This window comes from Python bivittatus, unplaced genomic scaffold (assembly GCF_059951505.1).
Source record: "Python bivittatus isolate LINGU-HERP-01145 unplaced genomic scaffold, Pbiv_v1 ctg000060_np1212, whole genome shotgun sequence".
In the NCBI taxonomy this organism is placed as follows: domain Eukaryota; kingdom Metazoa; phylum Chordata; class Lepidosauria; order Squamata; family Pythonidae; genus Python; species Python bivittatus.
The window spans coordinates 11,486,212-11,498,553 of NW_028277044.1; the positions used below are offsets into that span (position 1 = coordinate 11,486,212).

The 12,342-nt window shown below is 36.9% G+C and overlaps 1 protein-coding gene across 5 annotated transcripts in view; it reads right to left on the reverse strand.

The window, feature by feature from the left end:
* Positions 1-12,342, reverse strand: part of FARP1 (FERM, ARH/RhoGEF and pleckstrin domain protein 1) — a 152,245-nt gene that overhangs the window by 43,012 nt on the left and 96,891 nt on the right. For 4 of the 5 annotated variants that reach the window (XR_015795393.1, XM_088136500.1, XM_088136502.1 and 1 more), the window contains exons 11-13: positions 8,621-8,689; positions 7,558-7,633; positions 5,896-6,136 (exon numbers count right to left, since the gene is read on the reverse strand). Coding sequence is in view for 4 of the 5 variants with exons in the window: in XM_088136500.1 (XP_087992626.1) it covers positions 5,896-6,136; positions 7,558-7,633; positions 8,621-8,689 (386 nt within the window). In the remaining variant the exon portion in view is untranslated. The remainder of the gene's footprint in view (positions 1-5,895; positions 6,137-7,557; positions 7,634-8,620; positions 8,690-12,342) is intronic. The other variant, XM_088136503.1, reaches the window with a different exon arrangement.

The following is a 12,342-nucleotide window of genomic DNA, read 5'->3' on the forward strand; positions in this document are numbered from 1 at the left end:
CACCACCACATTAAAGAGTGGTTCATGTAATTGTCTATGCACATTGGACTAGAGACCCAATCCATAGTAAGCTCAGGCTATAGTTACTGTCTATTTTGGCTTAACATCTTTCAATACAGCAGTGACCCTACTTAAGAGAAATTTTGCATTTAGAATAATTTTTAAATTATTCTTAATTTTTCTTTTACCGAAATGAAGGACCAGGTAGTCTATGTAGTTATCATATGGTTCCCAATATGTGTAGGAGGTCACTATTGCTCATATCTTTTTTCATATTTGTTTTTATTTTTGAGTTTTGCAAAGTTGGGTCCTTTCATGAAATGGAGAATTTTATAGATGGATCACAGTAAAAGGAAGTCTTTTCATTCTGCATTATTTCTCCCTCTAGGAAAGGGATATTGGGGAATGGGATAATAATGCAAAGAACATAAGATACACCATGCTTTTTAGTATAAAGATAGAATAGTGCAAAAAAGCATTTTCCTTCCATAGAGGCACATGCTGATAAAACAATGCATACAGTGAAATAACTAAAAAAAACGTTATAACCTCGTTAAACAAATGACAAGAATGAGTATGAAAATCCCAGCAATTTTTAAACTGATCTTACAAGTTAGACTTATATTTAGAATTTGTAATACAATCAGAAAAGAGATGGATGATAGAAATAAAGCAGTAATTTGTATCTTACATTTTGTTAGTTGCTCAATATTCACCAAAAAAGAAGATGGGCAATGTAAGAAATTCCAATAAGAACAAGAGCTCTAATATGGCGGGTGCTTCATATTTTATTCTTTTGAAGCCAAAGATCAATATTACTTACACTGAAATTTCAGCTTTGAGAAGTAAAAGAATGAATGATGATACCTTGCTGCTAAGGTACATGTGCAGATAAAACAGATGAGTTTTGTGGTTCCTATTTTGAAAAGTGACATGATAAATTTGCTTTAACTGATAACGTTCTATTGGGGAGGGCAGAATTGGGGAAGAACAGTACCAGAGAGTTGCTTTGGGAAGAACACTGGCAAATAAATAAATAAATAAACAGTAAGTTATCTCACTGCGGTAGATGTATAAACTCTTTTTGCCCAAACCAGAAAGACTTGAATATGTTGATTTTATTGGGAATAGCCCTAAATTTTAAAAATGTTTTCATTTTACCCATTATTCCATTTAATAATGGTTGATGTTTGAGTAGGAACAATTAAAATTTGTGGTACATGTGAAGGACAAGCCCTCTAAATAAATGAATAATATAGTACCTTAATTCTTATTACTACATGGATTAAACATGTATACCATTTTAAGTTGAAAAAAAAGGAAGGGCAGCCATGAAAAGATTCTCTCTGATTAGGAAATAAACATGCAGGCAACAGTTTATTCATGGACCACCAAGCATGTCAAGAGACTGGAAATGATATTCTTGAAAAATCATTTTTAATTGGGAGTAATCTCATATATTCCATAGAAGCAGGAAAAGGAGATGATGTATTCTGGAGGAATACAGAAATGCATTTTTCTCTGGAATATATATACATCAATAATTTTCACAAAAAAAAAAAAAAAAACAGGAAGAATGAGGATAAAACTGCTGTTTCCATGAGTGGTCAACGTGAACAATTTGTTTCATCTTTTCCCTACTGTTAAAATATATTGTTATCACTTTATTATGGAATTTCAATAATATCTTAATCCATCACAGAAACTTGACAAATGTAGACAAGACAATTCTAATTGTGACTCAAAAATATAAAAATTAGATTTTTTATATTTTTGAGTCACAATCAGAAATCAAGAAATGAGTGTCTCTTGATACAGTTCATAATTTTACGCTAGCAGTAACGTTTGATGTGATTTAAAGGAACTTAGATCTGATAAGACCACTGTCTCTCTTTTACAGTCATGTCTGTTGTATATATCAGCTCTACAAGTATTATGCCAATGAAGTCCTGCATATTTATGGCATCATTCATTCATTGCAAAATGCCAGCCTTCTTTTCATATATTTTCTAGCCTCCAACTTGCTTAGCTAGAGACTAGCAGCTATGTCAGAGACCCAAGTTAAAAAAAATATGATGAAAAATAATAAATTGATGTTAACGTAGTGTGGGAAGGCACACACATGCACACACACCCAGCACACAAACCAGTATTTGTTGGAATTAAGAACATCTGACTAGAGAATATAGGTGAATTATTATTATTATTACTGTGAATATTTATCTGAAACAATGAAGCAGGTGTATTTATTTCAATCAGAGATAGGGAACTATTTAAGCTTATATCACAAGACTCTGTTTTACAAACTGAATACGAAATGCCTATCACATGGTTAATATGCATGTCTGGCATTTATACAATCAAGTCAGCCTGAACACTGAATTATGTGTAAAATCCCATATATTTCTTAACCTTTCTTACAATGTTTGGTACATTCTCCAGTCAGATAAAATTAACTATTAGATATATATTTCACAGCTCAATTGCCAGTTCTAATTAATGTAACATAAGCCGTGGGAATTTTTTTTTCTAAAAAGGAAATTACACACTTGAAAATGCTTGGAGAAATCATTGAAGCAACTAGTGCTAATATGAATCCCTAATCTACCAATGTTTGCTATACAAGACACTCGATCTACACTTCTTCAGTGAAATTTGTTTAGATATATTTTAAAAGCAAACATTTAAAAAATTAAAGGCAATAATTTGACAAACTATTCTAAGGCCCAAATCTGATCACCTTTTGACAATGTGACTTAAAATCTTCATCTGCTATTTTCTAACCACAGAACTGTAGATTTGCCTACATATTTTCTTGTTGTCTACTGTCTAAACAAGTATCTGAACTGTATGCTCATAAGGTAAGTAACAATACTAAGCAGTTACTAGGGTAGAAGAAGAGAACACATTAAGTCTGAGCAAATTAAATGTTCCTATGTATATGCCTACTTTCCCAAAGCTGGAGAGCATGTGGTAAAATTATTTTTAAAAGCTAATCCTTTGAGATTTTTACAGAAATCTGAAAACCTCAGTTTCCAGTTGGCCTGCATAACTACAGAGATAATTTTGCTTAAAGAATGTCAACATTTCTGATGCTGGCTGAAACGGATATAAACTGTAGTTCAACAGGGGATCACCAGATGTTGGGGAAGGCTGCTTTAGTGCAAAAAGGTTGCCTCTCCGAAGAACAGTTAAAGCATTACCACACTTGGCATCTACAGACTGAGTTCAATCCAAATATTTATACTGATTTACCCTTACTATTTCTTTTTTGAATGCATCAGAAGTAGTTATCAACATTTCCTGATGCTGTTCTATAAACACAGAAAGCCATTAAAGCTCAGCTTTAAAAAAAGTTCTGAAAATATTTAGAATCAACTACATGCAGCAAAAATCTGTCAATTCCATTTTTTATTTATGATGCCCTTCCTTCAGTATTACCCGACTAAAACGCATTTCATAACAGCGGTAAGGTTATTGGGCAGATAATAACATACTCATTCCAGGTATAAATCTTTACATCAAGGAAGCTCCTCTAAATGCAGGGTTCCATTTAAAATGCTGTTCATTTAATGAACACCTTCTGAATGTTTATGCTCCCACATCCTACATTTGTTAAATCATTAAATGAGATCTGGAATAATAATATTTTATGCCTTGACAAACATGCAAGCATGCAGACTGGCCATGACAATATACACAGAGCCATTTCACAAACTACACCATTATGCTGACTAGATCTAGGATGGTGAAGAATTGCAACCAGCTGATTGACTCTATTGCTTTTCTTCTGAAAGGGTTGGATAATGATATGAAGCGTGTGTACAGAAGCTATACACATATGGTTCATATGGTTCCTCACTCAGCTGAGAACATATGTGTGAAAATTATTTCCATGTTTCCATTCAACTCCATCTGAATCCTGGCTTAACTGTTGCTGAGAACTTTGCAGAGTCAACTATACAGGGTCTAATTTTGTAACAAACTTCTAGAAATCATAATTTTGCTTAACTGAGGCCTTTCAAACAGTTGCTCCAGTCTTTCATTTTTTAAATCCCTGTTTTTTCCTCTTTTCTATTTCTTCAGTACGGTATTTCCAAACAGAAATGTTAAATGTTTAGAATAAAAACCTGTCATTTATAATACAATATGTATGATACATAATGTTGATGGGTAAAACATGGCATTAGTTCTTGTAAAGAGGCATAATCAAACTTAGTAAAAAGTATTTGCTTAAATATCAAATTTCTTTCATTTTGATTGCAGTATAAAACTTTAAATAGAGGCACTGAATAATAAGTTCTCCCTCAGTAGGAGAGAAATGCATATTTGTATCATATTATGTTGTTTCACAAGCAGCAACGGCTGCGGCCCTAAACACATCTACTTGGGGATAAATTCTACTGAAAAAAGTGGGAATTATTTCTAAATGAGAACCAACAGTACTGATCTGCAAGTTATCTTTTTCAATGTCCATCCTGCCTACACTTCATTAAGTACCTCATTTATACCAAGAATATAGTTCTTTTCCTTAACGAAAAATCTACTGCCAAAATTATCTTGTCTTTCAAAAACAAATAAAGAACATGCCACCATTAGATTTTACTGTAAACTACCATCATCACCATCACAAACTCTTCATCTATCATCTCATTAAAGTCATTTTATATTTTAAAGATCAACATTTTTTTGTTGATAATCAGATAACAACACGATATCCTCTATATATCTTGGGCAACAATTCCCAGTCAAAGTTCATATACCTCTTATTGAAACAGAGAATACATCTGTAAATGCCAAGCTGTGGAAGGCTACTCTAACAGTGACTTGACTGGAATAGTCCTTAGCCTCTTCTTAGAAAGACTGTCCAAGATTCTCAACAACTGAAGACATGAGCAACCTCTTCATCACTGAGGTCCAAAGATACATCTTCAGCTTCTTCACCTAACTGAAGGCTACCAAAGGGATACTTGTTTCTAGACCTTGGAGATGAATTCAGCACTACCGGATTACTAAACACAAGAGGGTGTGTGAAAGAATTAACCATTTCTGAATCTGAGTCACTAGACTCTGTTCCACTGCTTGTAGAACCTTCTGTCATTTGTATAGTAGACATATGGTCCATCATGCCCCTAGCATATAAGGACTGCATAATGGGACTTTGTTTTGATTGTGCAGTTGCTGGCACACCATTAGCTATACTTTTGCCTTCTAAAGGGACCGTTTTAACCACTTGCCTTTTACAAAACCTTTCTGATGTATATTCTTGACCCGGAGTTGAAGATACTTGGCTCAAAATAAATGGATCTGTTTCAGATCTGTTACAAGCATTCTTAAACATTTGCATATGTGGTCTTTGCAAAACTGGGGAAAATCTGCTATAATTATGGCAACTAATAGTATGTCCATCATTATTTTTCCTTCTAACCCTACATTCCTGATTCTCTTCAGAGAGATAGTTTTGAGGACCTGGACTACCAATACTCATATGGGGACTTGATCCTTTGCTACTAGAATGCAAAGGAGTGGCTAGCAGACTACGGATATCTGGGCCACTAAACATTTCTTCAACCAGCGTACTGTGCCGTGGGAATCTGAGATTCTCACCAACAGAGAAGGACATATTACTAGGGCTACCATCAGTGCAGTCTTCCATGACATTGTAGGATGCCTTTACAGGGGAGGTAGAGGATTCCCTATACCTATTTTTATTATGATTTTCACTTCTATAGTCAACATAGACCCCACTGGTTGAATCACCCTCATAATTGTCATTTGTTTGGGAATGTGACTGACTCATTTGCCCTCTGAGGAGATCATACTCGCTATCTACATCACTGCAGTCAATAAAAGGTATTGATGTGCTACTGCCACGAGTAGCTCGGGATGCAGGACCTGTGCTTGGCTGCTGCGTCTGAGATCTGCTGAGTTGTGACCTGTCCTTTATGACTTCCTCTTCTTCCTCCATCGTTGCCATTGTAGTACCGTCCATCCCCTGGCCTTCTTTAGGGCTTTTTTTCAGGGAAGGAGTTGTGTGTGGTCCACCATCTTCCACTGAAATGTTTAATTCCTTTCCCTGTCGGCAGCTTTGCACAACCAGGGAATCAGCACCATCTCCACGTGTAAAACTACCACTCTGAAAAGAGAAAGAAAGAAATGTGATACAGGAGGCAACAAATTATTATTAATCTTTATAGCAACTGTTTTACGAATTCAACAAAAATAGGATTCTATTCAGTCTAAGAAATTCTTTGCTTTGGGTTGCCCTCTATTAAAACCACCTAGTGTTTCTTTATGTAAAATCATAATCCTTTCCCTAAAATACTGGAAGAAAAGAATTTAACTCTGATCAAATTATATCAAAATATGCAGATTAAATACAACAAAAAGTGATACTTCAATGTAATTTACTACTGCAATATGAAGCTATAGCCAACTTAATTCTAAAAAAAAAATCAGAAAAACTTATAGCAGATAAGAATATCAAAAACTATTAGTAGCAATGGCTTTATACTAATCCAGAGCAGAGGCAATAGGTCTCACACCATCACTGGAGCATGAATGGGAGAATACAACCTCGCACACATCCTGCTTGCGGGCTTTAAGAGTGTCCCTTGGATCAGGCAAAGGACATACCTGAAACCAGATGAAGATAACTCAAAAACACTGACAGAAAATACTGGTAGAGCAAATGGCTCAACCCATCCCAGTTCAGATTAAAGCCTTCCATGAAGCAAAAGGTAACACCATAACAGCCTTGTTTTTTTTTAATAAATTTTTTTTTTCCATAAAATTGCATGGCATGGAAGGGAATGAAGGGGGGTTGGGGTAGAAGAAGGAAAGGGAAGGGAAGGACTCAAGGAAGAGGACAAAGTTCAGTGATAAATAGTTCTGTTTTAAAATGTGAGTGACTCTTGAGATTGGTTTCCTCAGTCACAATAACTTGAGAAGAGCTGAAAGTAGAGAGTAAAAAGTAAGTGTGTGTTTCACTTACAACATCTCATCACTGTTACTTAGTCTCTGAGCAATGGCACATCCTGTTATTATTGAACAGATTGACATACTTTCTCCTTCTTTTCATTTGTCATCCTCGCTTATCCTTGACACTTTTATTATCTCTTTGATCTGTTCTTTCCCCAACATCCATTTCCAAGCATTTACATTATTTTGTACACAATGATTCAAGTGTATTACTTAGACCTCCTTTGTTTAAACATTCCTCCAAGATTGATTTCAGTCAACTTCCTTTGGGAGCGGGTCTACATCTCATCTTGTTCTTTGTCCTGACAAACAATGCCACACATCCCTGTTAGACCTCCCAAAAGGTTTGTGTGAATTTACTAGATACACAGTTTCAGTATTTTTATTGGTAAAGCTTGTTGAAGTCAAATCCTTTCTCATTGCTTGCATTTTCCATTCATTTGGCAGTATTCCAAATCAGAGGGAAGACTACTGTTCCTTCAAGCAATTTGTTTGCCCTCTTTAAACAACAGTGCACAACAAAGAACAAAACAGATATTGGACTTTTAGTTATCAAAAGCATGAAAGATAACTGACTTGTTTTGGCACCTCAGAAAGTTGCTCTGCAGATTTTGGAGTCAGACTCCTAACAGAATGAATCTTGCTGTGTTTTCTGTGGAGAGAAAAAGAACCATTGGAGCAGGGACTGTCATAGCTGTTGCCTTGAGCTCCTGAAGGCAGGCTATAAATTTAACAAACAAAATTAATTAAAAATTAAAAGCATTTACACCCAATTCCTTGATTTCCTTAACCCTGGTAATAGCTATGGAAAACCCCAAATATTGCTTTTGGGGTATATATGTACAGTGTGTGTATGTGTGTACAGTGTGTTGTCAGATACATATTTCACTCAATGTATTACAAAAACTTCACTGAGAAAAGGAAGACCTCTGATTCCAAAAGCTGACTCAGAACATAAAACCTGTTGCTAAGATCATTAGAAGATTTAACAAGAACACTGAACTCACCATGTACAGATGGCTTTAGAAACAGATTTGGCAATGGCATGCCAAAATCCACTCTTCTATTGTCTAACATTTCACCACTAGTAGTCAAAATTGCTTTTTTAAAAAGCACAAAAAATATTATATATCATTAACAATGTAATCCAAAGAAATGTTCTGAAACAATCACATCTGTCACCAGAATCACCTTCTTTTGGCAGAAAACCTCTTCTGCTCTTAGCTTAATTTTCTGCCAGTCAAGTCAGAGGTCTCCCAGCAGAAATACTGTGCTGGCTATGAGTTTCAGAAAGGGTGAATCTAATAAAAAGTTAACGTGCAGGAGTTGGCAAGTTGGAACTATTTACTCAAAGGGGACAAAGAGCAATACAATTAATTAGTCACTAAACAAATGCTCCCAGAGTCAAAACAGCACCGTGGTACTTTGCTAGAAAAGCAAAAAGCTATAGGCCCCTGGATGGGGAAAAATATGCAATGCTTGTTTTTCCTTTTCTTTCAGCAGAGGTGCAACTAAGTTCAATCCCGATTGCCTGCAGCTATCTTATGGCCAACTAAAAAAAATCAGCATTCCTGACACAAGAGAAAGACCTTAAATGTAAAAGATATCATCATCATCATCATCATCAAGTATCTCAAACCTCTCAAATTGCACTTTTTTATGTCCTCCTTCTTTAACATAGTCAAGGACCTGCTTCTGAGTACGGCCACTAAGGGGAAGAAGGGAGAGAAAAGGAGGGAGGGAGGGAGAGAGAGAAACAATTATAAAAACCAGAAAATTAATACTTAATACATTCTTTTTGTCTTTTTCATTCCTATACGTTCTTATTACATTTTGCTTTCTTATGAGCAGCAGCTGATGTCAGGAAAGAACGTATGAAGAGTGGAAAATGCATTGTGGTCGTCATGATAGCTCTGAAAATAGCCTCTGTGCTGCTGAGTCAACTATTCTAAAAAAAAAATTAATATTAGAAAGACCACTGATTTTATGACCTTTAAGAGATTCAGATATTCATTATACAGGCACTGGCAACAACTGAGTGCCTTAACATTAAATGCAATCCTTTGGCTACATCCTTAGGGAGCTCAGTAAACTTTCCTATGAGACTGAGAAAACAAAAACCAGATACTGCAAAACTATATTGAGCTTCATAGCATTACTGTTCACTATAAATTCCAGTTGTTATTCAGTGATTTTGTGTTTGCATTTATTATTCTGCAAATTACCCCAAGAAATGGACTGTTATCACCATGGACTTAATGTGGCAGAGAGGAGCACCTGCACATCTACTGGTATCCATGTAGTGGTCACGTAGGACAAAGATGACATGTGTATTGTGACATCAGTGTAAAGGTTGCAACTTGCATTCTTGCATCCAGCTTCATTATGCAAGCATATAATTGCATTATTTGTGTGATAACATCATGATGTACCATATATGCTCATGTATAAACCCATCAGTGGATAAGCTGACCCCCAATTTTTAAAACAAAATACCATGAAAAACATGCCACCCGTAGATAAGCTGACTGCATTTTTCAAGGTATTTTGGTTAAAAATTTGAGTGTCTGCTTAGCCACGGATGGGTTTACACGTGAGTATATATGGAATATACAGGTACTTTAGAAAGCTATTACCATATGTACTTGAGGATAAGCCCATCTGCAGATAAGCTGAACCCAATTTTGGGGTCTATTTTGGCACCTAAAATTCTCAGCTTATCTGTGAGTATATACAGTACAGGTGGTCCTCATTTAACAACCACTCGTTCAGTGACCATTTGAACTTACGATGGGGCTAAACAAGTAGTACTTATGACCGGTCCTTGAAGTTCACAATGTCCCATGGTCATGGGGCTGCCATTTGCGACCTTTTTGCTGGCTCCCTACAAGCAAAGTCAATGGGGAAGCCAGCAGGAGGCCACAAATGGCAACCATGTGACATCCTCAGTTAATGATGACAAGGGATTCAAAATGGCAACCAGAAGTGCCAGAACTGCTATTGCTAAGTAGTGCAGTTACATGATGTTGTTCTTTATGATAACGTTGCTTAGTGATGGAAATTCCAGTCCCAAGTGTCGTTAACCAAGGACTACCTGTATGCATTTTCATTTAGACATCATCATGTCTTGTAACAGATGCCCATGCTTACCATAAACTATGACATAGTGCATTTAATATGGTCAAACTTTTATGGAGAAAAATATGCCTACTCTGAAATAGTTTGTGAATCCTGGTAACCTGGAGCACTCCTAGTAGCTGAAGATTTAAGTCAAATATGGGAAAAAGTCAGTTTGGAGTTAGTAAAGTATTATGTTAGTGTGCAGCTAAACATGCTACCTTGAAAAATTACTTCACATTGAGTGAAGTTCATGCAAGAAAGGGTGGTTCTGATTACTTAATCATCATAAAAATGAATGGACATGTGCCTATGTCTAAAACTGTAACTGTAGAACAGGTTATTTGTATTCCTATAGTGGTTGTTTTGATCCATGCTCTTACTGCTACCTGCTAAGGAACTGCCCATCATGATGAATTATGAATGGCTCTAGTTGAAGATTTTTTAAAAATAACGATGTTCAAATTCTAAATTTCAAGTATACAGTTCCAAACATTTGATCTGAAAAAAATCTGCTGGCTGCTATTAGCCAGTGACCTATATATTGGATTCCTCCATTCCCTGGCCCCAGTGACAGTGACATTTGGTGCTGGACTGCAGGCTTTGATCCTGCCAAGAGGTGGCTGTTTCCTTCTGCCTCATTTACAGTGGGGCAAAAAAGTATTTAGTCAGCCACCAATTGTGCAAGTTCTCCCACTTAAAAAGATGAGAGAGGCCTGTAATTTTCATCATAGGTATACCTCAACTATGAGAGACAAAATGGGGGGGAAGAAAATCCAGAAAATCACATTGTCTGATTTTTAAAGAATTTATTTGCAAATCATGGTGGAAAATAAGTATTTGGTCAATATCCAAAGTTCATCTCAGTACTTTGTTATATATCCTTTGTTGGCAATGACAGAGGTGAAACATTTTCTGTAAGTCTTCACAAGGTTTTCACACACTGTGCTGGTATTTTGGCCCATTCCGCCATGCAGATCTCCTCTAGAGCAGTGATGTTTTGGGGCTGTCGCTGGGCAACACGGACTTTCAACTCCCTCCAAAGGTTTTCCATGGGGTTGAGATCTGGAGACTGGCTAGGCCACTCCAGGACCTTGAAATGCTTCTTACAAAGCCACTCCTTCGTTGCCCGGGCGGTGTGTTTGGGATCATTGTCATGCTGAAAGACCCAGCCACGTTTCATCTTCAATGCCCTTGCTGATGGAAGGAGGTGTTCACTCAAAATCTCACAATACATGGCCCCATTCATTCTTTCCTTTGCACGGATCAGTCGTCCTGGTCCCTTTGCAGAAAAACAGCCCCAAAACATGATGTTTCCACCCCCATGCTTCACAGTAGGTATGGTGTTCTTTGGATGCAACTCAGCATTCTCTCTCCTCCAAACACAACAAGTTGAGTTTAGACCAAAACATTCTACTTTGGTTTCATCTGACCATATGACATTCTCCCAATCCTCTTCTGGATCATCCAAATGCTCTCTAGCAAACTTCAGACAGGCCCAGACATGTACTGGCTTAAGCAGGGGGACACATCTGGCACTGCAGGATTTGAGTCCCTGGTGGCATAGTGTGTTACTGATGGTAGCCTTTGTTACTTTGGTCCCAGGTCTCTGCAGGTCATTCACTAGGTCCCCCCATGTGGTTCTGGGATTTTTGCTCACCATTCTTGTGATCATTTTGACCCCATGGGGTGAGATCTTGTGTGGAACCCCAGATCAAGGGAGATTATCAGTAGTCTTGTATGTCTTCCATTTTCTAATTATTGCTCCCACAGTTGATTTCTTCACACTAAGCTGCTTGCCTATTGCAGATTCAGTCTTCCCAGCCTGTGCAGGTCTACAATTTTGTTTCTGGTGTCCTTCAACAGCTCTTTGGTCTTGGCCATAGTGGAGTTTGGAGTGTGACTGTTTGAGGTTGTGGACAGGTGTCTTTTATACTGATAACAAGGTCAAACAGGTGCCATTACTACAGGTAACGAGTGGAGGACAGAGGAGCCTCTTAAAGAAGTAGTTACAGGTCTGTGAGAGCCAGACATCTTGCTTGTTTGTAGGTGACCAAATACTTATTTTCCACCATGATTTGCAAATAAATTCTTTAAAAATCAGACAATGTGATTTTCTGGATTTCCCCCCCCATTTTGTCTCTCATAGTTGAGGTATACCTATGATGAAAATTACAGGCCTCTCTCATCTTTTTAAGTGGGAGAACTTGCACAATTGGTGGCTGACTAAATACTTTTTTGCCC